Source organism: Mytilus trossulus, chromosome 8, assembly GCF_036588685.1.
Source record: "Mytilus trossulus isolate FHL-02 chromosome 8, PNRI_Mtr1.1.1.hap1, whole genome shotgun sequence".
NCBI classification, from domain to species: Eukaryota; Metazoa; Mollusca; class Bivalvia; order Mytilida; family Mytilidae; genus Mytilus; species Mytilus trossulus.
Genome location: NC_086380.1, coordinates 66,417,796 through 66,440,993, shown reverse-complemented (window position 1 = coordinate 66,440,993; position 23,198 = coordinate 66,417,796). Strand labels below are relative to the sequence as shown.

The 23,198-nt window shown below is 31.4% G+C and overlaps 2 protein-coding genes across 3 annotated transcripts; both read right to left on the bottom strand.

Moving 5' to 3' along the window:
- Positions 1-7,290: 7,290 nt before the first annotated feature.
- LOC134682062 (cytochrome P450 2C31-like) lies at positions 7,291-23,146 on the bottom strand. 2 transcript variants are annotated; one of them, XM_063541663.1, is made up of 5 exons: positions 22,991-23,146; positions 11,096-11,599; positions 9,810-10,589; positions 9,255-9,354; positions 7,291-7,652 (listed from the first exon to the last, which is right to left on the bottom strand). In XM_063541663.1, the coding sequence occupies exons 2-5, from the start codon at positions 11,460-11,462 to the stop codon at positions 7,406-7,408; spliced, it is 1,494 nt and encodes a 497-aa protein (XP_063397733.1). In that variant the 5' UTR covers positions 11,463-11,599; positions 22,991-23,146; the 3' UTR covers positions 7,291-7,405. The 2 variants fall into 2 exon arrangements, with proteins under 2 accessions (XP_063397733.1, XP_063397732.1); XM_063541662.1 differs by having other exon boundaries at positions 22,926-23,029.
- On the bottom strand, positions 20,516-22,378 carry LOC134727880 (uncharacterized). The gene has a single exon (XM_063592274.1). It carries the CDS (start codon positions 22,376-22,378, stop codon positions 20,516-20,518), a length of 1,863 nt encoding a protein of 620 aa, XP_063448344.1.
- Positions 23,147-23,198: the final 52 nt, after the last annotated feature.

Below are 23,198 nucleotides of genomic sequence, written 5' to 3'. Positions count from 1 at the left end.
CTGCAGGAACGAAAAAAACTGGATAGCAAAATCTAGTAAAGTTTAAAATTTTATAAGATATAAAATGCATTTAAAATTTATATATCTAGTTCCTGCCATACCTTAAAACTTTTGCAGGTGCATAGGTTTGTCTGTACTCAGATTAAGATGTGTGGTGTAAATACAGCCATATAAGCCAAAAAGGTTATGATGAACCTTAAGTGGAATGGTTGTTCCCTAAAAAGTAAATTACAGTTGAGTATTGAAGTGCCCCTTCTTTTTTATGGGACACATGCACATTTTTGTTTTAACCTTTTCTCTTTATCTATAATAATTTCTGCAAATGTAAAAAAACAAAACAAACGAAGTCTTTTAAAGGCAATAGGCTTTGCAATTTACTTTTTAAATTTGTCACTATCATGTCTATCTGTAATAGTTTTCAAGACAATAACCAGAAACTATGAAACTTACAAAATAAATGACATTTCAGAGGCAACAACTCCAAAATGGGTAATTTGAATGACTAAAATAATTCTCAGTTCATACCCCGACTTTTCAATTCTACCACTATATATTCTCACATTGTTCTGTTTTAGCATGTTTATTGGATCAATTCATTGGATACAATTTTTCAAGTAGAAACCCTAAGGTACATTTAAAGATGAAGTGAGGTAACATCTGGCATAGTGTCACAGGTGAAGAGTTAAAAGGTCATTCCCCAAATGGTAACTCCCATATTACTAGTGTTGAAAGTTTGATTTGGGGCATCTCTTTATTTTTATCTGTTGTTTCTCAGTATTCTTGAGTGAAACTCTGGATGATTGATGGACGATTTTATAAGGAGCTTGACTGGCTTTATATCCCTTGCTCGGTGGTGGTTTCTTATCCCAGGCATAGATTACCTTAGTCGTATTTGTCACAACCTTTTTGGAATTTTTCATCCTCGATGCTCTTCAATTTCAAGGCCGTAGCGCATGTTTATTTAAAGTGAGGCAAATCGCCGAGCGGAGCGAGGCGAAACAATTTTGAGCCTTTTTTTACGGGGGTTCGAGTGTCTGGAACGGAAGATAGCTTATTTCAGCATTTCTATTAATAATAAAAAAAAAAAAAAAAATATAACAGAAATGCGTAATTTTTATTAGCTAGCCTATAAGTAAATATTAAAATTAATCTCTGTTAGTCAACCAAAACTTTCCGATTCTCCTGTGACCTGTACTATCGAAAAGCTTCAACACACGTTCTTATGTATATACATGTATATATATTTATGTCCAGAAGCAAGTTATAAGCATCTAGAAGACGAGAATATGTTATAACATTCTAATGCCACAAGTGATCACAAGTTATCTGTAAACATTCCGCTGAAAGACATGTCAACCCACCTGGGTTGAGTCAATATCGTAGCAGCTTCGTGGCGGTTACGTAGTTGCTATCAATATCTATGTAACAACTAGTCTATAGCTACACGTTCAATAGTCGAAATCTACGTAGCACTACGTAGCCGCTACGATATTGAACGCAACCGAGGACACATAATTCTACCAGTTTTTAAGTCATTGGTTCGACCTACCGGGGTTAGAACCCACGACCTACCGCACTAGAATCAACGGAACACGCTAGCATACAACCAGACAATGCTCAGAAAAAAACCACGAAAACAATATTTTCAAACAATACCAAAAATATATTTCTTACTTTTATTAAAGATAAATAAAAATCATGAATTGCCATATACATCAAAGACTTCCATAGAAAAGGCGCTTCATGATTTTGTTTAAATTAATTATGTATAATTATTTTTGGTCAATGATTTTATCGATTAGCATTTGTTGTTCAGTGAGTTGATAGACGTGTAAACATTGGTAGCTATAGCGTTATCGATACAAAAATGAACCAAGGAAAGTAATAAGCCAGCATACTTATAGGGGGGTGTTTATACTCAGGAGTTATCTTTTTCAACCGTCTTCAACCAGTTTTGTAACGACTTTAAGATTTGTTTCAATTTTTTTATTTTTATTTGTATTCGGAACACTTATTTTTTTTACCGTCACCGCTATGGTAAAAGCTGCAATCGCTGCTGCAGATTGGACACACTGTATGTAGTGTGCCGGTAGATAATTTGAAACTCGAAACTCGCATATTGATAATGTAAAATACATTTATAGTAAAAAAAATTACAATTTGAAAGTTTGGTCGTCGTTTCAAAAGTGAGGCATTTGCCTCATTTGCCTCCATTACGCTACAGCCCTGAATTTTGTACTTTTGTAGTTTGGCTTTATAAATATTTTGATACAAGTGTCACTGATGAGTCTTATGTTGATGAAACGCGCGTCTGGCGTATTAAGTTATGATCCTGGTACCTTTGATAACTATTAATGACTTGTGTTAAGTCAGAAACAACACACTACAGGAACATATCTGTACCTGTATATATAAAACTTCAAAGCCTCTTTTCACTGACCAGGCCAAAAACAGACAAAAGCTATTTCAATAAAAGAACAGAGTTCTAATGTACCTGTGTTGCACCTATTTTATGTCTTGTTTTTTCTTCTGTAAGTATTATTTGTCTGTTTGCCTTTTTATTTTTAGCTGTGGCATTGTCAGTTTATTTTCAATCTTTGAGTCTGACTGTCCCTCTGGTATCTTTCGTCCCTATTTTATCTGTCCCAGTGCAAAAATTTAGACAAATTCTTTAAACTTTAAATATCTTACAAAAAATGTATGTCTGGAATCCCTTACAATTTATTATCCAATATTTCTTTTTCCAAGATGAATAACTTTTTTTGTAAAAAATTTGGTTTGCTCTCTTCCAAGAACTTATTGATCAAGCCTTGTATATTAACTATAAAGAAATTCTACTAGAAATGCAGGTGTGAGTGTTTACAATGCAAAGTTAAATATAAAAATAATAGAATAGTGCTGATTTTACAAATTCACCAAAGAATTATTATGCTGGTATAAACATAGATATAAATTCAATAAAAAAGTGAGAGTGCTTTTAATGACAATTTCGGTTAAATTGATATTTTAAAGAGGCATAACTCTTTTAAAAATAGTTGATTGACTAGATATTTTTTCTTGTTCAAAATATTGCTTAAATATATAAGCCATTGATATAAATTTCATAAATATCTGGCCAGAACTGTACACTTGGTAAAATTTTCAATGCAATTTTCTCTAGAATTTACTTTTCTAGTAGACATAATTTCTGAAGATATAATTTATGAAAGGAGATCATACCATGTTTTACCTGTCTAAGGTGCATTTCAAGATTACATTTGATTAAAAAAAGGCTAGGAGGTTAAAGATGAAAACATGAGAACATAAGAATACAAGCTATAGCTTTTAAGAATACTGAAAGTAATAAAAGACCAATTTTTCATACTGGGCATAGAACAACACCACAAAATTTTTAATATTTTTATTACAAAAACAACAAAGATTTTATAAAATACAACAAAAATATATAAAGTGACTAGAAAAAAAATATAAAACAAGATGCTCCAATGAGCATGCATTTCACAACCCATATAAATTCATTCACATTATGAAATATTTGTTTTAGGTAAGCTTTTGTAATTTTCTCCTTTACTATATTGTCTTAAAAAAACTTATCATATTGTTAAAAAAAACTATAAATATATACATGATATGTATGAAATCATTGATCGCAACAAATCAAACTGGTTGAAGAAGTGCAATTAAAAGTGAAATAATTTGATTTTGAAGGTAACCAAATTGATTACAGTATGTTTTTTTTTTTTCAGTGAAGAGATTATAAATACATGAATATTGTCATAAAAGATTAACAGAAGCTCAATTGCACATTTGTGAGGGACATTAAGTAGAATCATGAATCCCTTATAACAGATGGATAATAAAAGTCTTTTCAAGAATAATTTCAATACTACTTAGAAAGTATACTCTGAACATTAACTAGTCTGAGATTGCTGACTTCTAACAGCTTTTTTTTTAAGAATTTGCTGAGATTGTGAGCCCATTTCTAGTCCTAAAAAGGCCATCAGAGCAATATTTGAATAGCTTAAGTTGACATCAAAATTTTAAATGATAACTGTAAATTCAGAAATTGTTGCAATATTTTTTATTGTGAAAAATGTGACAGCAGCCAGTAAATTGCAACAATAAAACATTGCATTCATACTTTTAGTATTGCTGTTTTCCTTACAAAATTTTGACATCGCTTTAATTAAATCTGACATCTTACTGGAATTCACTGATTCACAATATAAATGCAAGCACTTATTTTCAAATTTACAATATTTTGGTGTAACACATTCATGCCTCCAAAAATTAGTACAAAATGAATTGTGGAGTTTTTGTATACAAAAACCCCTTTGTTTATGATAATAAAAGTATAAGTAATTGTAATTTTTCTGCAGTTCAAGCAGAATGTTTTCACATTTATGAGACTTTATTCTTTATGATGATTTCATGTAAATATAGTTTGTGTTATTTAAAAATTGTTGAGAAATATTCTGTTGGACTAGTAAAAATGTTAAATAATAAAGAAATTTAACAAAAACATGTATCAAAATACAAACTGTCAATAATAACAGTCATACAGTGTAAAAAAAAACATCTAACAAGTAAAATGAATATAAAAATTGTATCACAAACAATATAAATAATAAACAATAAACAATAAAGCCTTGTATACTGTTCTCCTGTTTAAAGTTTCCAGATTTTTTGATTGACTGACAGAATAATCGTCATGTTATAAAGGATGGGGCTATCTTAGAGTAGTCATAATGAGGAGTCACTATAAATAGGTAAATACCAATACCAATATAAAAAGTTTTGCAGTATTGTTTACAGCTGTGAAATATTAATAACAAAATTTAAATGCAGAATATATTTTTTTTCTGAGTCAATCACAAAAAATGGAAATGTATATGTTGCATAACTAAATTGTAACAAAATGCTGGCTTAGTTTAATACCAGAATTTACCTTATAGTTGACAGAACAATCATGGGTTCATGATAAATACTATACAGAAAATCATAAGATAGCCAGAAGCTCTGCAGGGCGCAGCTTTATACGGCCGCAGAGGTTGAACCCTGAACGGTTGAGGAAAGTATGGACACAACATTCAAGCTGGATTCAGCTCTAAATTTGGATTGTGATTAAATAGTTGACACAGAATGAATGTGGTCTAATGAAATTAAAAAAAATTATTTGCCTTTGAGCAATTCACTATGCTGTTGAATAATAATCCTCTCAAAAAAAAATTTGAAGAAATTTTATTTTTATTTATGAAATCTGAAATGAGAAAAACTTTCCCTTATTCCAAAACTGATCTCAATTCAAATTTCAAATGGAGTTTGCAACAATAACTGCTCATTTAAATACATCATAAAATATTAAAATGTAAAAAAAAGTGCTTGTTATCACTGAATGGTAAAGATTGTTTTAATTTATCAGTGGGTAGTAATGGTGAAAATACATTGATTATTGTATAAAACAATGATTTAATTTGATTCAACTACTATTCTTGACAAAGAAAGATAACTAAGATTTACAAAGAATATTGAAAATATCTTGCTATTGCACAAATATCTATTCTGGACAAAGAAAGATAACTCCAATTGAAAATTGATTGCTATTGCACAATATTGTGAAATTAGATATTTCTTGCTATTGTGCAATACTGTCAATTGAAGATTTCTTGCTATTGAACATACTGTGCAATTGAAAATTTCTTGCTATTGCACAATTCTGTACAATTGAAGATTTCTTGCTATTGCTGAATACTGTGCAATTGAAAATTTCTTGCTATTGCACAATACTTAATATAATAATTTTAAATCCTGATTTGGACCAACTTGAAAACTTTGCCCATAATCAAAAATCTAAGTACATGTTTAGATTCAGCATATCAAAGAAGCCCAAGAATTAAATTTTTGTTAAAATCAAACTTAGTTTAATTTTGGACCCTTTGGACCTTAATGAAGACCAATTTGAAAACGGGACCAAAAATTAAGAATCCACTAACACAGTTAGATTTGGCATATCAAAGAACCCCAATTTTTCAATTTGTGATGAAAGCAAACAAAGTTAAATTTTGGACCCCGATTTGGACCAACTTCAAAACTGGGCCAATAATAAAAAATCTAAGTACATTTTTAGATTCAGCATATCAAAGAACCCCAAAGTTTCAATGTTTGTTAAAATCAAACTAAGTTTAATTTTGGACCCTTTGGACCTTAATGTAGACCAATTTGGAAACAGGACCAAAAATTGAAAATCTACATACACAGTTAGATTCGGCATATCAAAGAACCCCAATTATTCAATTTTTGATGAAATCAAACAAAGTTTAGTTTTGGACCCTTTGGGCCCCTTATTCCCAAACTGTTGGGACCAAAACTCCCAAAATCAATCCCAACCTTCCTTTTGTGTTCACAAACCTTGTGTTTAAATTTCATTGATTTCTATTCGTTTATACTAAAGTTATTGTGCAGAAACCAAGAATAATGCTTATTTGGGCCCTTTTTGGTCCCTTATTCCTAAACAGTAAGAACAAAAACTCCCAAATCAATCCCAACCTTCCTTTTGTGGTCATAAACCTTGTGTCAAAATTTCATAGATTTCTATTTACTTAAACTAAAGTTATAGTGCGAAAAAAAAGAAAATGCTTATTTGGGCCCTTTTTGGCCCCTTATTCCTAAAATATTGGGACCAAAACTCCCAAAATCAATATCAGCCTTCCTTTTGTGGTCATAAACCTTGTATAATAATTTCATAGATTTCTATTCACTTTTACTAAAGTTAGAGTGCGAAAACTAAAAGTATTCGGACGACGACGACGCCAACGTGATAGCAATTTACGACGAAATTTTTTTCAAATTTTGCGGTCGTATACAAAAAGACAGACGTCATAACAATATCTAAGAAAAAGAGATCAGAAACAATACATTAGTCCATAAAACACCACATCAAAAACTTAAGATTGACTACATGCCCTAGTAAAAAAATAAGAATGAACTTAATGCAAAAAGGGTTGTGTAATGCCACCATCAGGGATGGGCATGATTACTGACAAATGTTATCAATATTGATAAACAAAAGATTACTTAGATTTTCGTTTGTAATTGATTACAATAGATTACTTTACCAAAAGTAAATACATTATTTTTTGTTGCCTCACTGTCAATTCATGGGCATAGAATTTATACACAGAATTAAATAAAATACTTACATAAATACAGTAGAAGGCGGAGTAATGCTATAATATAAGTGATTGAGCGTGAACAAAAATATTTTTGCAATTACTTTGGGCCTCAATATATCAAAGTTACTGTATTTTGTCATGTTCTTTTAAGAAGATTGTTTTGACCTACAAAAATGCTAATTACTATTAAAGAAAAAAACATGTATAGTGAAACAACAGTGTTCATAGCTTCTTCAGTCAACAACCCTAGATTGCACAAATACTTTAAATGGCTTAGGATGAACTATTTCATCAAATTCAGACTCCAGTTTAAACACCTGTCCATTCTCTGCAGCTGTTACTGTAACTTGATGCATAATGTAAGTAAAGAAGAGGAATATCTCAACATCCACAAGAGTCTCTCCAGGACAACTCCTCTTACCAGCACCAAATGGCATATACTGATCTGGTATGACAAGATTCTGTTTGTCATCAAGGAACCTGAAAAATGTAGAGTTAATAAGTGTTTGTTTACCTTTATCTAGGAGGAATACCGGTAACAGATAAACAGGATTACCATTAGGAATGTCCTTCATGTTATGGTTGTAGACATTATTGAATACATTTTTCATCTATGTGATGATTAATATAAAAAAGAAGATGTGGTATGATTGCCAATGAGACAACTATCCAAAAAAGACCTAAATGACACAGACATTAACAACTATAGGTCACCGTACAGCCTTCAACAATGAGCAAAGCCCATACCGCATAGTCAGCTATAAAAGTCCACGATAAGACAATGTAAAACAATTCAAACGAAAAAACTAACTGCCTTATTTCTGTAAAAAATGAAGCCCTTTTTAACTGATTTTTATAGTTTGTTCTTACATTGTACTTCTACACCACTGTCCCAGGTTAGGGTGGGAGAAAATATTATGAAGAAGGGACATAAAGCAATTGCAAAAGCCTAAGAAATAGCATGCGTACCACTTCATTCTCATTAGAAGAGTCTGTGCCAGTTTGGCTGAATTCTTTCAAGCCATTTTAATGTATTTGCAGAAGCTAATTAACAATAAAATGAATTGTAGACAATTAAGATCGAAATGGGGCTAATTATAGCTTGATGTTCGGTGTGAAGGCTGCTCTTTGACCTTAAATTGTCAACTTTTTATACATTGTGACTTGAATGTAGAGTTGTCTCAATAGCACTCATACCACATCTTCTTATTTATATCTACCTATTTATTGCAAGAAACAGCTAAATTACTGCCAGATATTTGCCAGGGTTGTTTGTGGGGTTTGTGTCATAGTTTTCTATGTTGTGTTTTGTAAACTGTTGCTTTTCTTTTTTTGCAATGTATGTTGATGTCAAGATTGTTTTCAACTTATGAGTTTTAATTTTCTTTGGTATCTTTTGCCAAGCTCCTTTGACCATGATGACACAATAAGTATTGGATAACCAAAAAGGGACAAAGTGAAACTTCATGCAATTCTTAAGGTAGATCACAAGTATATATTTTTTGAGACAGAATTTTTTTATAATTTGCCAAAATGAAGATTTTACTATGCTCTTTTCAAAAATTTAATAAAAAGTATGGGTCACCGTGCTATTTTTCAAGCTATGAGTCGTTGAAAATTGCAAATAATTGGTTAGTTTGTTCATGAAAATCCACATTAGTGTGCATAAAAAAAAATCTATGAGATAGAATTTTGAAATAAATTGTGAGAAGAAAGGTTTCATAATATGCTTTAAGAAAATAAAAAGGAAAAACAGTGAACTTGTTTTCTTGCTACAAGTAAAAATAAAAAAAATCCCTATTAGACCAGTATAAATTTTGTACTTAAAGAGTTATCTCCCCTGAAATGGCTCATTAGAAAAAAAATGATTTAAAACCAAACAAATTGATATTTGTTAAAATATTTTGTATTATTCAATTAATTAACAAGTTTTCTTTAAATAGAAAAACATTTTAACCATTGAATTGCATATCTGTCTCCAAATTTGCAGATTTAGGCATTTAACTAGACCGATTTTGTACTGTGATTGTACAATCCAAGACGGCGGTATACCATCAATCTACCTTAAATATTCAAACTAACCTGTGTGGGTCAAATCTCATTGGATTTTTCCAGTATCTCTTGTCATGATGAATGCTCCAAATGTTAAACATCATTATTGTATCCTCTGGTATATCAAAACCTGAATATCATAAATATAATTAGTTAAATATGAGACAAATATCAATTTTACTGATATAAAAGATTTCTATTAAAATGGTCTAGTCTATAATTAAACAAAATGTATCTCACAAGACAAAATTGTATTTGTTGATTTTTAAACATTACTTATCAATGTGCTATTGCACTGTAATATTTTCTTCTCATGATCTTGTTGTGAAAATTTATGGTAAGTAGCAAGGCTGGAAACAGAAAAATATATGATAGTGGACTTACAGTGGATTCATTTATTTTCATGGGTACCAACTTTTGACATGTTTGTTGATATTTAATTTTGTGGTTTTGGCAAAGTCTGCATACATTTCTTTAGAAAATTTGTAGTTCGTGGAACATAGTTTGTGGTTCCCCTGTACCCATGAAATCCTCAAAAAATTTAGTATCAAACAAATATTAATGAATCCACAGTAACAGTATTACCTTGAAATACACAGTGCTTTGTTGTTCTGTGGGGCTGAAGGAAGGGGAATACAGTAACGATTCTCTGGACCTCTAAAATAACGGCCATAGTGAAAGGTAAATATGGCTGATTGACTAAGGACGGAAATCTCTCTCTACCAACAACTTCATCTAGTTCTCTCTGAACTAGTTTTTGGCAATCTGGGAATGCCACCATGTAACCAATGAGCCACTGTAGGATGGCTGGCACTGCTGAAAATCCTGACTCAAATATCTCCATAAGGAGGTACTCTATATCATCACAATCAATAAGGCCGTGATCCTCGTCACTTTCTATAAACAAGAGTAAGTGATCTACAATGTCGCGGAGTCGATGTGGACTGTATGTATCTTTATGATGATTAAGCATGTCTCTTTGAAACGCCATCTGAAGTTCAGTTCTTTCAACAGTACTTTGAAAATCGTCTTTATAAAAAGAATGTAAAAATGGAAAGAAATTATTAGGACTAAAGACTTTCTTTGCATCTGATCGCGTTTTAAGTGATTTATAAACATCCTGTATAGCTTGGTCTTGTGTTTGATGGAAGACCAATGTCATCATAATATGCAAATGAGCAAATTGGAACGATTCTTTTGGGTCAAATTCTTCTTCTTGTTTAAGAAAATAACATAAGAGATTAACTGCCTCTGTAGTTATCTTTTCTTCAATGTTTGTGTCTACGGAACAATAACTTCCTAGACAGTCTATGATGAACTTTTTCTTTATTGATGTTTTTTCGTCAAAATCTGCAGTTCCCAAACCTAAAATGCAAAAATAATGTATATGTTATATTGTATATTGTAGATTGCTGATGTAATATTATTATACAAAATATATGTACAAATGGGAAAAGGTGACATTCATCATGTTCATTCTTTTCGTTATTAACAAATTATATAAAGTTTGCAGAAGCTCCTGGTTTCAATGATAAACAACTGAATGAAACATTTAAATTGATGTGTTCCAAGCATGACAATACAATATACAATTTTGAAACAAGTAAATAAATTTTTAACTTTTTCACCAATTTGCTAGTTTGTGTATATATACAATGAATGTGTGTATACAAGTCATGATCATACAGACCGGTTTCCTGTTATATAATTAGTCCTCACTTTGTACTTGTTCTATAATGCTACATAATATACAGCAATAAATAAAAAAGCACATTTTTATTGTGTTAAAGTTTAAACAAAAAGAGGGATATTTAAATAAATTAAGAAGAAAAAATCCACATACCGCTATATAAAATTTACCAAAAAATTACCTTTTTGTCTGCAACCATGGAACAACCAATGAAAAGATGGTAGGTTTGGTCGGTCATCAAATGTGTCATCTGATTGGTTCAACCCATTAATCACACCATCCAATGAGCAAACAAACACAATTCTATTTTTCCCAGCTTTAAGGCTAAATATATCCCCATATTTATTTTTCAAATTTGTTAATCGGATGTGGTGTTTTCCTTGGAACAAGATAGGATTTCCAATGATGGGCCATGGAAATGGTCCGGGTGGAAATCCATTATGTGTTTTTCTCCAAAGATATATTGCGCTTAAGAAAAACATGAAGAAAACCAAAAACAGCTGGTTTGTTTCCAGATTACTGAAAAATTCAACCTGCAACATTTTCATCAGATGTTTAGTTTGATTTCATTTAACGTGATTTTTTCATGGCAAACTAACAGAAATTGTAATGAGATACATGAAGTCTTTCATTTGAGATAATCTTTTATGTTTCCCTCCTGACAACAGAATATGGTCTCATTTCTCTGAAAAGAAAGGAAAAGAAAACATGATAAAAGTTAGTTGAACAGCTGGTAAACCAAAAAAAATCTCCTGCCACACAAAAACTCTAAACTGTTACCATGGTTACAAATGTAGCTGGTATACATTTGTAGCTACTGTTAATTTTAAAAGAGGGTGATAACTGGATGTCACTTTTTATATTAAAATTCTTGATTTATAAGTGAATATGTTTTCATACAGTCATGAAATCTTATGGACCTCAGATAACTTTTTGACTAAATATCCTCCACTATTACAATGTATACTTAAAACAAGTACATGTAACATGCATGTTAATGTAACATCCAATAACATTTAAAAATTTAAGGTAAAGAAACCGAAGCCCCGTCTATCTATTGATTACAGTCATCAATCTTAAGTACAACTAGAACACACCCGCGAAATAGCCGGCATTCAGAGCAGAGTTAAAAGTATGTAAAGTGTTGTTGGAAGAATTTTGAAAAATATTAAATGACTGGAGAATTTTAGCAAAAGTGTCATAAGTCATACATGTCATAGGTTATTGGGGACAGGTAACTGTTTTTTTTTTTATCCCTCCTCCTTTATTTCCAAAATTCCCAATTCATGAATTACTGAAGCCCCGCCTATCTATTGATTACAGTCATCAATCTTAATTACAATGCTTGAGCGAACATTTCTACAAACAAAGCAAGAACGCCTTATTTTTTAGCAAAAAACAGTTCTTAAAAAAAGTTTGCAATAATTTATGAATTTACAGTATTCTGTAAAAAGTACACCTAATGTTTTAACATTGTTTAAGATAACTAACTAATATATTTTGAGAAACTTTAACAATTAAATGCTCATGACGAGCATTTTATTGATTATGATAAGAAGGATAGCTCTTGATTTTCAGTTTTGGTGTGTGTAAAAAAAAATACATGTCATACTGTGAATCCACTGATTTTTCGTGGGTTGAGGAAAACTAACATGATTGTGGATATTTAATTTTGTGGTTAAGACAAAGTTTGCATACAAGCCTATAGAAAATTTGTTATCCGTTGAACATTTATTTTCATGGTTCACAGTTACATGTACACACAAAATCCATGAAAATTGGTATCCTATGTCAGAATAATAATAATGGATACACAGTATTTTAACTAATTAGAACATGTAGAAAATCAAATTGTATTTTACTATTTTATCAACAAGAAATTGATTTGAACAATGTTTATCCTTTTGACTTTTTTTTCGTAAAAAATACTCTTGAACCAGTATTGGATGTTGAAACTGAGGAACACACTAAGACAGGTGACAATTAAGATGTAAAGGAAAATAGTACATGTAGATCTTACTGTTGACAAATAGTAACTTTACTTGGTAACAATACAGATTATGAGATAGAAAACATTAATAGTAATACTGTTATCTTTGAATAAAAAATAGAAAAAAAGGGGAGAAATAAGTTAGTACATGTATAATGTAGCATAATCTGCAAAATATACACTGCAAACTCAGGGCCGTAACTAGGGTTCGAATTCATGGGAGGCAGGGGTATGGGGGCTGTGCTCCCCGCCAATTTTTTTTTCTAGGTAAAATGGCTAAAAATAACCGGTATTCCTTCGATTTTCTTCATTTCGAAACATCAGTATTGCTTGAACCTGGCAGCCATTTTTATGCAAAAACAAGCTGTCTGTGACTGAGATTGCTGTTCGGAGAGACCCAAGGCTCCGTCTTGATGGCCGTACTTTGACCTATAATTATTAACATCAAGTAAAAACATTATGACCGCCGATTTTTTTCTCTCAGTAAAATGTCTTAAAATAACCAGTTTCCATTATTCCTTTTCTTTTCTATCATTGGGCATTTGAATTTCATCCTCTATATCTCTTTTACATAATATAATTTTACAATATTATCGATCTTGCACCTATAGACCCTTTATTCAAAATTGTCAAAAGCAAAGTTTCATACGTGTTCTCGTACGACTATATCACTGTATATACTGAATTACAAAGAGAAGGCCACACGAAAAAATCAATAAAACTATACCGTAGTTACGGCCCTGAAAACTTTAACAAATATGTCAATTAAAAAACTCAAATGCTCAAGTTCATGTATCATGGTTGTGAGGTCCAAACTTCAGCTGGAAATTTTCCAAATTTTTCATTATACTAATGAACTCCAAATCCTTCAAATCTTTTTTTGTGGCATTTTTAATTCCTGCATTTGCACAGAATGCAAAAATTTACTTCTGCCTTCTGGTCTCATTATCTTGAGAATTGCAGTACTATAGTAAAATATAGGAACTCAAGGAACACAAAACCAATAGTTTTAAATAATTCTTTGTCCTTGATATGAATTAACGTTACCTGATGCATTGGGTTTCTTTGTTTACATTGAACATGATGTCATAACTTAAATAACGTCACAAGTAAAATCCCTAACAAGAGAATCAAAATGAGAAACGTTCCGGTATTAACATTTCTTTTTTTTAGCAAATATTAAGGTTACAAAAAAAAAAATTCATACAGACTTCGTCCCCATTCACAGGTAATGCCTGCCTCATATTATACCTTTATACCTTTATACCTTTATCTTCGGGTCGTTAAATAAGCCAAAGGCTTCTACTGACCCCTCATCTTGGATTGTCGTATACTGGTATATGCATTTCTCTTCTCATAATTAATATATATATATATAATATATATTAAACTTATAGTAAAAAACACTTATTTGGGTGTGCGCAGCTGAACACTTAATTAACACGAACATATGAATTTATAAGGGTTCCAGTTTTCGCCATTTAGTGCGGACTTAAAATTATTTAGAGTCTTTGCCGTCACTGTTAAATCAGACAGGTTATTCCACTGATCCACTACTCTAATTGAAAAAGTATTTAGTCTATGTGTGGTCTTACACTGTTTTTTAAACAGTTTTAATGAGTGACCTCTAGTATTATTAGATGGTGCTAAAGTAAATAGCTTCATCCAGTCGATGTCATCTATACCATGCAACGATTTGTAGACTTGTATCATGTCATTCCTATCCCTACGATATTCCAAAGTTGGCAAACCCAATGAACGTAGCCTGTCTTCATAATTAAGATGACAAATATTTTTCACCAGTTTTGTGGCCCTCCTTTGTACAGATTCCAGTTTACGGATGTCTTTTTTAAGATACGGTGACCAGACGCATGTCGCATATGGGCAGGAATTCGCTAGTGAAATTTTAGGGTCAATAGTATGATAGTGTTTATCCAATTAAAAAATAAAGAAATCATGCAAATTTGGAGAATAAACATTGTTTAAATATCAAAGTGGGTTAGTCTTTATTGCCAAATGCAAAAAAATTGGATCCAATTGAAAAAATCAACAAAAAATCAGCACTTGTTAAGTGCTGGCAGTTGAAAACTGTAGACAAAAAGTGTGACATTTCTGCAGTGGCTAAACCCCTAGCCATATTTAGAATATGCCTGAAGAATTGTTCTACTATAATAGTTGAAAATCAACTGCAAAATGATCGGTCTATCATTTAGAAACCCCATTTTGTACAGAATCCGATTATAGCTGCAAATAAAATACGTTTGAAAATGGACAAGTGCATGTAACTTTTCGGGTCAACAAATGTTACATGCACCTTTTCATTAGCTGATTAGCTTTGGAAACAAGTTATTGGTCCAGCGTGGCAAATTTTGAAAGCTGTCAACAATGGGTACAATTTGGATTTCATGATTTTTATCAATCAACTGAAGTTTGAAAAATATAGAAGGTAAGAAAATTTATTTCATTTTCGTGTCAATACTGCCCAATAATACTCATCTTTTTATAACAGTTGCATACTTTTTATAGTAAGCATTACCATAATTATTTTTTTCACATTTCAACCCACTGACAATTACATTAAAATGTGGCTTTGCCATCTTTCACACTTGGCATCTACCAGTGATCAAGCAGATGATAAGAGAGTGGGACCAGGTTAATTTGTCCTCACAATGAAGTGTTACATGCACTTTCTGTGTAAATTAGGTTCTTTGATAATGATGTGTGACTTGCTTTGCAATTTTGTCAAACAATATAAGTTTATCTTGTATTTAAACAGGTTTGACCCTTACAATATCCATTTTATTGCTGGAGAGATTTCTGTACATAACATTGACACGAAAATATTTACCAAGGAAAGGTGTCTATGATACATGCAAAAGCTTTTTTTTGTACGGTTTGCCTTATCAATCTAATTTATTACATGAAATACCACAGATTAATTGCCAATTTGATTAACTAGTACTTGTATTCATTCTCAGCATTATAAAGATAACTGGCCACTTAATTTGAAAACATAAAATGTAACATTGACACCAGAATAAAAACAATATTACTTTATTACACTTAAAGCATAATTGGCCAGTGCATAATATTAAATCAAATGTAAATTTATGCTGAATTCTAAACAGAGAAGTTGTTGATCTTTCTTGATTTCTAGACGTTACAATATTTACTTGTAATTCTTATTGTTTAAAGGTATGTAACATTGACACATCTTCTGCGTCCAGGTTACATGCTACAACCTAATAAATGTGCATACAATTATTCAATCAATAAAATCTTGTTGAAATTTAAATTTGCTTCATTAAAATGATATTAAAGAAATAAATGAGTTTTAATTATTTGTGTTTATTTTTTTCCTGATTGACCAGCAATTTTTCCTCATCATTTGTTGGTGTTCCTGTCAATGTTACATACATAACCCAGAATTAAAATGTTTTAAAAGCATTGATTTCCAAACCTCTGTTATGAGCTTTAAAATGAGTTTATCTGAGTTTATAAATGACTAACATCTGAAATATTGTCATCACACAATTTCTTTGATGCTCCTATGATAACTTTATGAGTAACATGGACTACGATTTTTGTATCAGGTCTTTTTTGTGTTACATGAGAAGATTTTACTGTGTTAAAATCAACAGTTTATCTAATTTTTAATATTCAAAGTTATTATTATGATACTTATTTTAAAAAATTAATGTATAAAGTAAACCCAAATTAAACTTTTTTTTCATTAAGAAATTGTGTATGTAACATTGACAGAGTCTATTATTTAGACTTTTACATGTTCAGGCCAGTGTTACATGCGTAAACAAAACTTACTGCCATATGGAGCTATTATCTTATTTTTATTTTACAAAATTAAAGCGTTTTCATGTTTTCCTGTATAATTTGTCTTTTAACACTAGTTAGTAACATTGACAACAATATTTTGTGTCAAGATTATTTTATGTTACATGCAAAGGTATTACTTCCTTAAAGTCAGACATTTATATAACATTTTATAACCTAAATGATTAATTAGATATTACTGGGCAGCAATTATATTATTTCTCCAAAGTTGACTATTAAGCACACCACTTATATCTTCTGGTCTTCATGTATGTAACATTGACATACAACCTTTTACTTTTCTGTCAATGTTACACGCATGAACAGAACTGATAACATTTACTAACTCCTTTGCTCTATAAAGAGATTATTGATAATTTAACTTGTTTTACCACCATCAAACTTCATCTTTATTTCTAAATATAAATATTCTTTATAGAAGTGTATTTTCTTCATTGACAACAAAATTGGTGTCGGTCTTGAAAATTCACATGCTTTTTTTAATAAAAAAAATCTACAGGCAATATAAACCAAAGAAAGAAAAAGATGATCAGCAATAAATGTGATGAAGAAAACTCTCAGGAAGATGCTGCAAAAAGATACTGTCCCTGACAACCAGTCAGATGGTGATGTCCCTGGCAGCCAGACAGATGGTGATGTCCCTGTCAGCCTGGAAGATGGTGATGTACATATCAGTCAATCAGTTAGTTGGTGATGTTCCTGTCAGTCAGTCAGTCTGTGATGTTCTTGTAAGCCAGTCAGATGGTAATATCCCTGTCAGCCAACAGATGGTGATGTCCTAGTCAACCTGACAGATGGTGATGTTCATATTAGTCAGTCAGTTGGTGATGTTCTGCCAGTCAGTCATATGGTGATGTTCCTGTCAGCCAATCAGATGGTGATGTCCCTGTCAGCCAGTCAGATGGTGATGTCCCTGTCAGCCAGTCAGATGGTGATATCCCTTTCAGCCTGTCAGATGGTGATAACCCTATCAGCCTGGCAGATTATGATGTCTGTGTAAGCCAGTCTGATAAGGTCCCTATTAGTGAGTCAGGTGGTGACGGTCCTTTCAGCCAGTCAGATAGTAGTGTTTTTCTGTGTCAGAAAACCAGATGATGGTGACTGTGCATGCAGACATACTAGTGATCTCCAATTTAAATATTCTACAGCAGTGTAGAAGATAGTTATTTCAAAATCTTGTTTATTTATCCCTTTTCAATCACCAGTCAACACATGTATCATGTGTATTTACTGATGCTCATTATAGAAATCATGAGGAATTCAATTTGTAACATTTTTTTTAAAATTGTTATGCCAATAATTGACATTCCAGAATATCTTTTGCATTATAAGAGGTTCAGGCTCCTTCTGATTTCAAAATAATAATAATAAACTCATCATGGATACCAGAATTGAAATTTTGTAGGCCAGAAACGCTTTTCGTTTACAAAAGACTCTTCAGTGACGCCAATGAAACAAAAAAGTAAAAGAAGGCCAAATAAAGTTGAAAACAGGACTATGGTCTAGTGGGTGTAGGTTTTCTCTTCTGAATTGTTTTACACTGGTCATTATGGGGCCCTTTAAATTGTGGCTTCCTGTAGTTTAGGAAACAAGTTTTCAAGATGAAATGGCATTGAAAAATCGAAACAAGATATTTGAGAGTTTCTATATTATTGTAAATTTTATAATCTATGCATGGATTTTGGTTCTGTTTGAGGGTAGATTAATTGTTGTTTTGTTTTTTTCTTTTTTCAGATAGATAGTTGAAGATGTTGGAGACAGAAAACAAGAAACAAGAAACTTGTTTTGAATGTTTGAAATAAAATTATTGTTTAAACCTTAAAAAGTTATCATAAATGTAAGATTAACCAGCAGAAATAAAACGAGATATGGGGTAATATGTCTATCAGACAACAACCTCAAAGATGAAACCCAAATTGTTCTTTATAGAAGTTATGTAAACGATTGAAAATAAGATTCTCAATAAATGCAGCTGTATCAACCTCTTGTAGATTTGTCCATGTTTTGTCTTGGTTTTTCATACTATTAGTTTTAAGTGTAACTGTGTCACATGAATGAGGGATACATGTAATCATTTTGTACCCTTACTTTGTCAGTATTAGTTATTGAGTGAGAAACTTGTGGATGCTGATGGTTGTGTGGTTGTCTTCTTATCAATCTCATCCCTGTGCATAAAAAAACCGGTTGCTTACTTACTGATATAAAAATGTTTCATGTTGTGGAAATTTTGGATGACTCCTTCATCAACATGATCAATTGATCTATCTTTGGTCTTAATTTTATTTTTCTGGTTATTTTGACATTTGAATATCTTTTAATTTAGCCTTCCACAGTGTACCACCATGAACAAGCATAACTTCTGGTATAGTTAAAAAATATGTCTGCTGTCTGAAATTTAGGTGAATGGTTTTGGTATTAACCACTATTTAAATAATATCATATATGAGAAATGTGGCAGTATTATTGTTTAATTTACATTCAGATGGTTGTTTGGAGGCTTTTTATATCTTTTAAGGTCAATTCTGGCATGGTTCATTATTCATATTTTTTGTGTCCACGTTACATGCAACATTTAAGTCACTATTTTATGACAGAAATGAGATAATTGCAAAAATATTAATACATTTTTTTAATGTGAGGGTAACACAATGAAAAAGAGCCTTTACATGTTCAGAAAGAAAATGATTCTTACTGTATTTTTTCTCTTAAACATTGCATGTAACATTGACAGAAAAGTAGAAGAAACTTGTTTTCACAAAATTTCTGAAAGAAATGAAAATATACATTTTAGAGTTTTGATGATAGACAATGTTTTGTGATCAATATATATGATATTGAATGTTGAATAAGTTAAGGAATCATTAATCTCAATTTGGAAAAAGTGTCCATGTTACATGCTCCAAATTCATTATTTGCTTTGGTTCCAAACTGACGCAAGTTTAAAAATGATTTTTTTGGTTACAAATAGAAGGACACCATTTGTAGCAATAATTTGTAAAAAATTTAGAAGCTTATAATGATTTTTATTTTTTTCTTACAATGTCACACTAAAGGAGCATTAGCGAATTCCTGCCCATATATATTCAAGCAGCGGACGCACTATTGATTTATAAATAGTAAGAAACATATCTTGATCCATGTAATCAAAAGAATGATGAATAATTTGTTATAAATATCACTTATATGTTTTTCAAATTTCAAATTAGACTCGAAAGTTACTCCAAGATCCTTTTCTTCATTCACTGTAGATAATGCAATAAAATTTCCAGATTCATCCAACATGGTATAACGATATTGCAGGTCATTGTCAGGATTAATATGCAATACTTTACATTTAGCAGCATTAAATTTTAATTTCCACATATCTGACCATTCACATAATCTGTCCAAATTTTCCTGTAACTTACTTTGCTCATAATCTGACGAGACTTTAGAATAAACTTTACAATCATCAGCAAAAATTTTCACTATGCCCTCTTCTACATCAGGAAGATCATTTATAAATGTTAAGAAAAGAACTGGTCCTAAAACACTTCCCTGAGGTACACCGCTCACAACGTCTGACCATGTTGATGTTGTGTTATTTATACGAACACATTGCTTACGCCCAGATAGAAAACTTTTTATCCAATTTAAAATGCATCCCTTTATTCCAAGTTTTTCAAGTTTCAAAAATAAACGCTGATGCGGTACAGTATCAAACGCCTTGGAAAAATCAAGGAAAATCGAGTCCAGTGGAAAACCACTATCAATTAATTCTTACCACTCATCCAGAACCTCTAGGAGTTGAGTAACACATGATCTACCAGGACGGAAGCCATATTGACTACTAGTAAAAAGATTGTTTGTAAGAATAAACTTCATAATATTGTCTCTAATAATGGATTCACATATCTTACATACCACTGATGTTAACCTTACAGGTCTATAATTACCAGGTTTTATTTTTTTCCCTTTCTTAAATATCGGTGATACTATGGCATTTTTCCAATCGTCTGGAACTTTCCCCTCTTTGATAGACTTATTAAAAATTAGAAACAATGGATAACAAATTGCATGTCTAACTTCATATAAAACTTTCGGATGGAGACCATCAGGTCCTGCAGATTTATCTGTCTTTAATTTATTAAGTTTCTTTATCACATCTTCCTGACAAATATTAATATCATTTAAATAGTTGTTCGACACTGAATTAGTATCATAATCTTTCAAGTCCTCCGTTTGAGTAAAAACACTAGTAAAAAACTGATTTAAAACTTCAACTTTGTCAGCAGTACTGGATGCTAAAGTACCATCCGGTTTCTCAAGCGTACCTATTCCTAATCTAGTCTTAAGTTTACTGTTAACATAATTCCAAAACGACTTTACATTAGTCTTTGATTCTAAGGCCACTTTTTGTTCAAAACTAAGTTTGGCATTTTTAACAGTATTTGTACATTCATTGCGATCCTTCACATATTTGATATATGACAAATTATTTCTTGAATATTTATATTTTTTCCATGATTTACGTTTCTTGACAATTGCAGACTTAGTAGCTCTATCCATCCACAAAGGTGGGCTTATAAATTTACGGTCATTTTTCTTCTTCGGAATAAATCTATCAATGTTATCGGACATAACAGTAGAGAAACATTTCCACATTTCATTAATGCTTTTATTATTTAGCAGAACATCCCAGTCAATGTCGTTTAGAGTCTCATTAAAAATCTCACAGTTACCTCTAAAATATGAAAAACGATCGCCAGAAGTATTCTCATTATTCAAATAGCAACAAAAATCGAAATTTATCATGCAATGGTCACTCTTCCCAACTGGCGAATCCATTTGTATAGAGTCTTTGGATATCATGTTTTCTTCATTCGTGAAAACCAAATCAAGTAAATTGGCATTTTGACCAGTACTAAAACGTGTCGGTGTACATATATGTTGAAATAGGAAATTGTTTTGCATACACTCATAAAATTTAAAAGGATCTGTGTTAATACCACTTGATACTTCATTATCAACCCATTTGATTTCAGGGTAGTTAAAGTCTCCCATAATTAAATAATGGCTGTACTTTAAGTTACGAGCATGACATATTAAATCATTTAATTTCTTATTATTACAAGATACAGACGACGGACTCCTATAAATACAGCCCAATAACAGTTTATCAGTTCCTTCTAATTTAATTTCACACCACACTGATTCATTAAAAGCAGATTCCGATAAAATGTCAACTTTAAAAGCAGTCAAAGACTTGTGAATATAAATAACTACACCTCTATCCCCCACTTTGTCCGGTAAATACTTTTCATAATCAGCTAGATTTAGCATGGATGATATAGATTTATCCATAGAGTTCTTCGGATATATTTCGCATAAACCTATTATATGTGGCTTTTCAATTGATAAATGTGCCTCAAACTCTGAACGCTTATTTGACAGGGTGTCAACATTTGAAAACAAAACTCTCAACGACTTCAAATTATCCTTCGGAGTAAATTTCTTATCCTCCTTAACTGGTTGGGTATTGGAAATACCTTGCGACATATTTAACTCATTTGTACTGTCATTAACTGTAACTTTAACATAACTATTAACTGGAACAAAATTATCAACATTAACTGTTAACATATTTACATTTGAAGTATCTGAATAATCATTGTTATCATTATGTATCGGGGGCCCATGGAGGAATCCCCGATTTTGGCAATTCAACTATCTTCTCTCTACGAATGGCCCAACTCCTATGTGGAAAATCCTTTTTCATTTGACCCAGTTCAATACGTAGAGCATTATTAATTTCTCTCTGTATTTTTGTGAGGTCTCTGCCTATGCCAATTTTCTTGTGAGCACCTATCTTGGTGTCTTTCAACTTATAAGCATTACGGAATAGATTGTTCCTAGAGGTATTATCCTAAAATATTAACCTTTTAAATTTTGACCCTAACAGCACATGTACTCTCATGTTTAAATAATTGCATATGACAAACTTTAATCATAAAAAAATCTGAGATGTGTATGTTGTACCCATTTTTTCAAGGTTTTGTAAATATTTGGATTTTGTAATAGCCAAATTTATATACAAAACCTTGAAAAAAAGATGCCAGGTAAAATTAACAGAAAATTAAACTGGTAGGCCTAGAATAGAAATAAAGCATCCAGTTTACACAAGACTTACCAGATTAAGTGAAGTAAAATTACTTTAGCTAAAGAACATGATTGATTAATGCAGGACAGGTGTACCTGTGGTTTTCATTTCCCCCAGCATCAGTTGCAGTGTCGGAATCAAGCAAATGCTTGTAATTTGCCCCTTATATCAAATAAAAATATGCATTTAAATTTAATTAGATAGCCACAAGACTAAGGTAAACAAGTGAAAAAAAATCATGTATTTGATTTATTCTAAAATATTCAATTTTCATTGAACAATTCGGTTGTTGAGTATTGATTT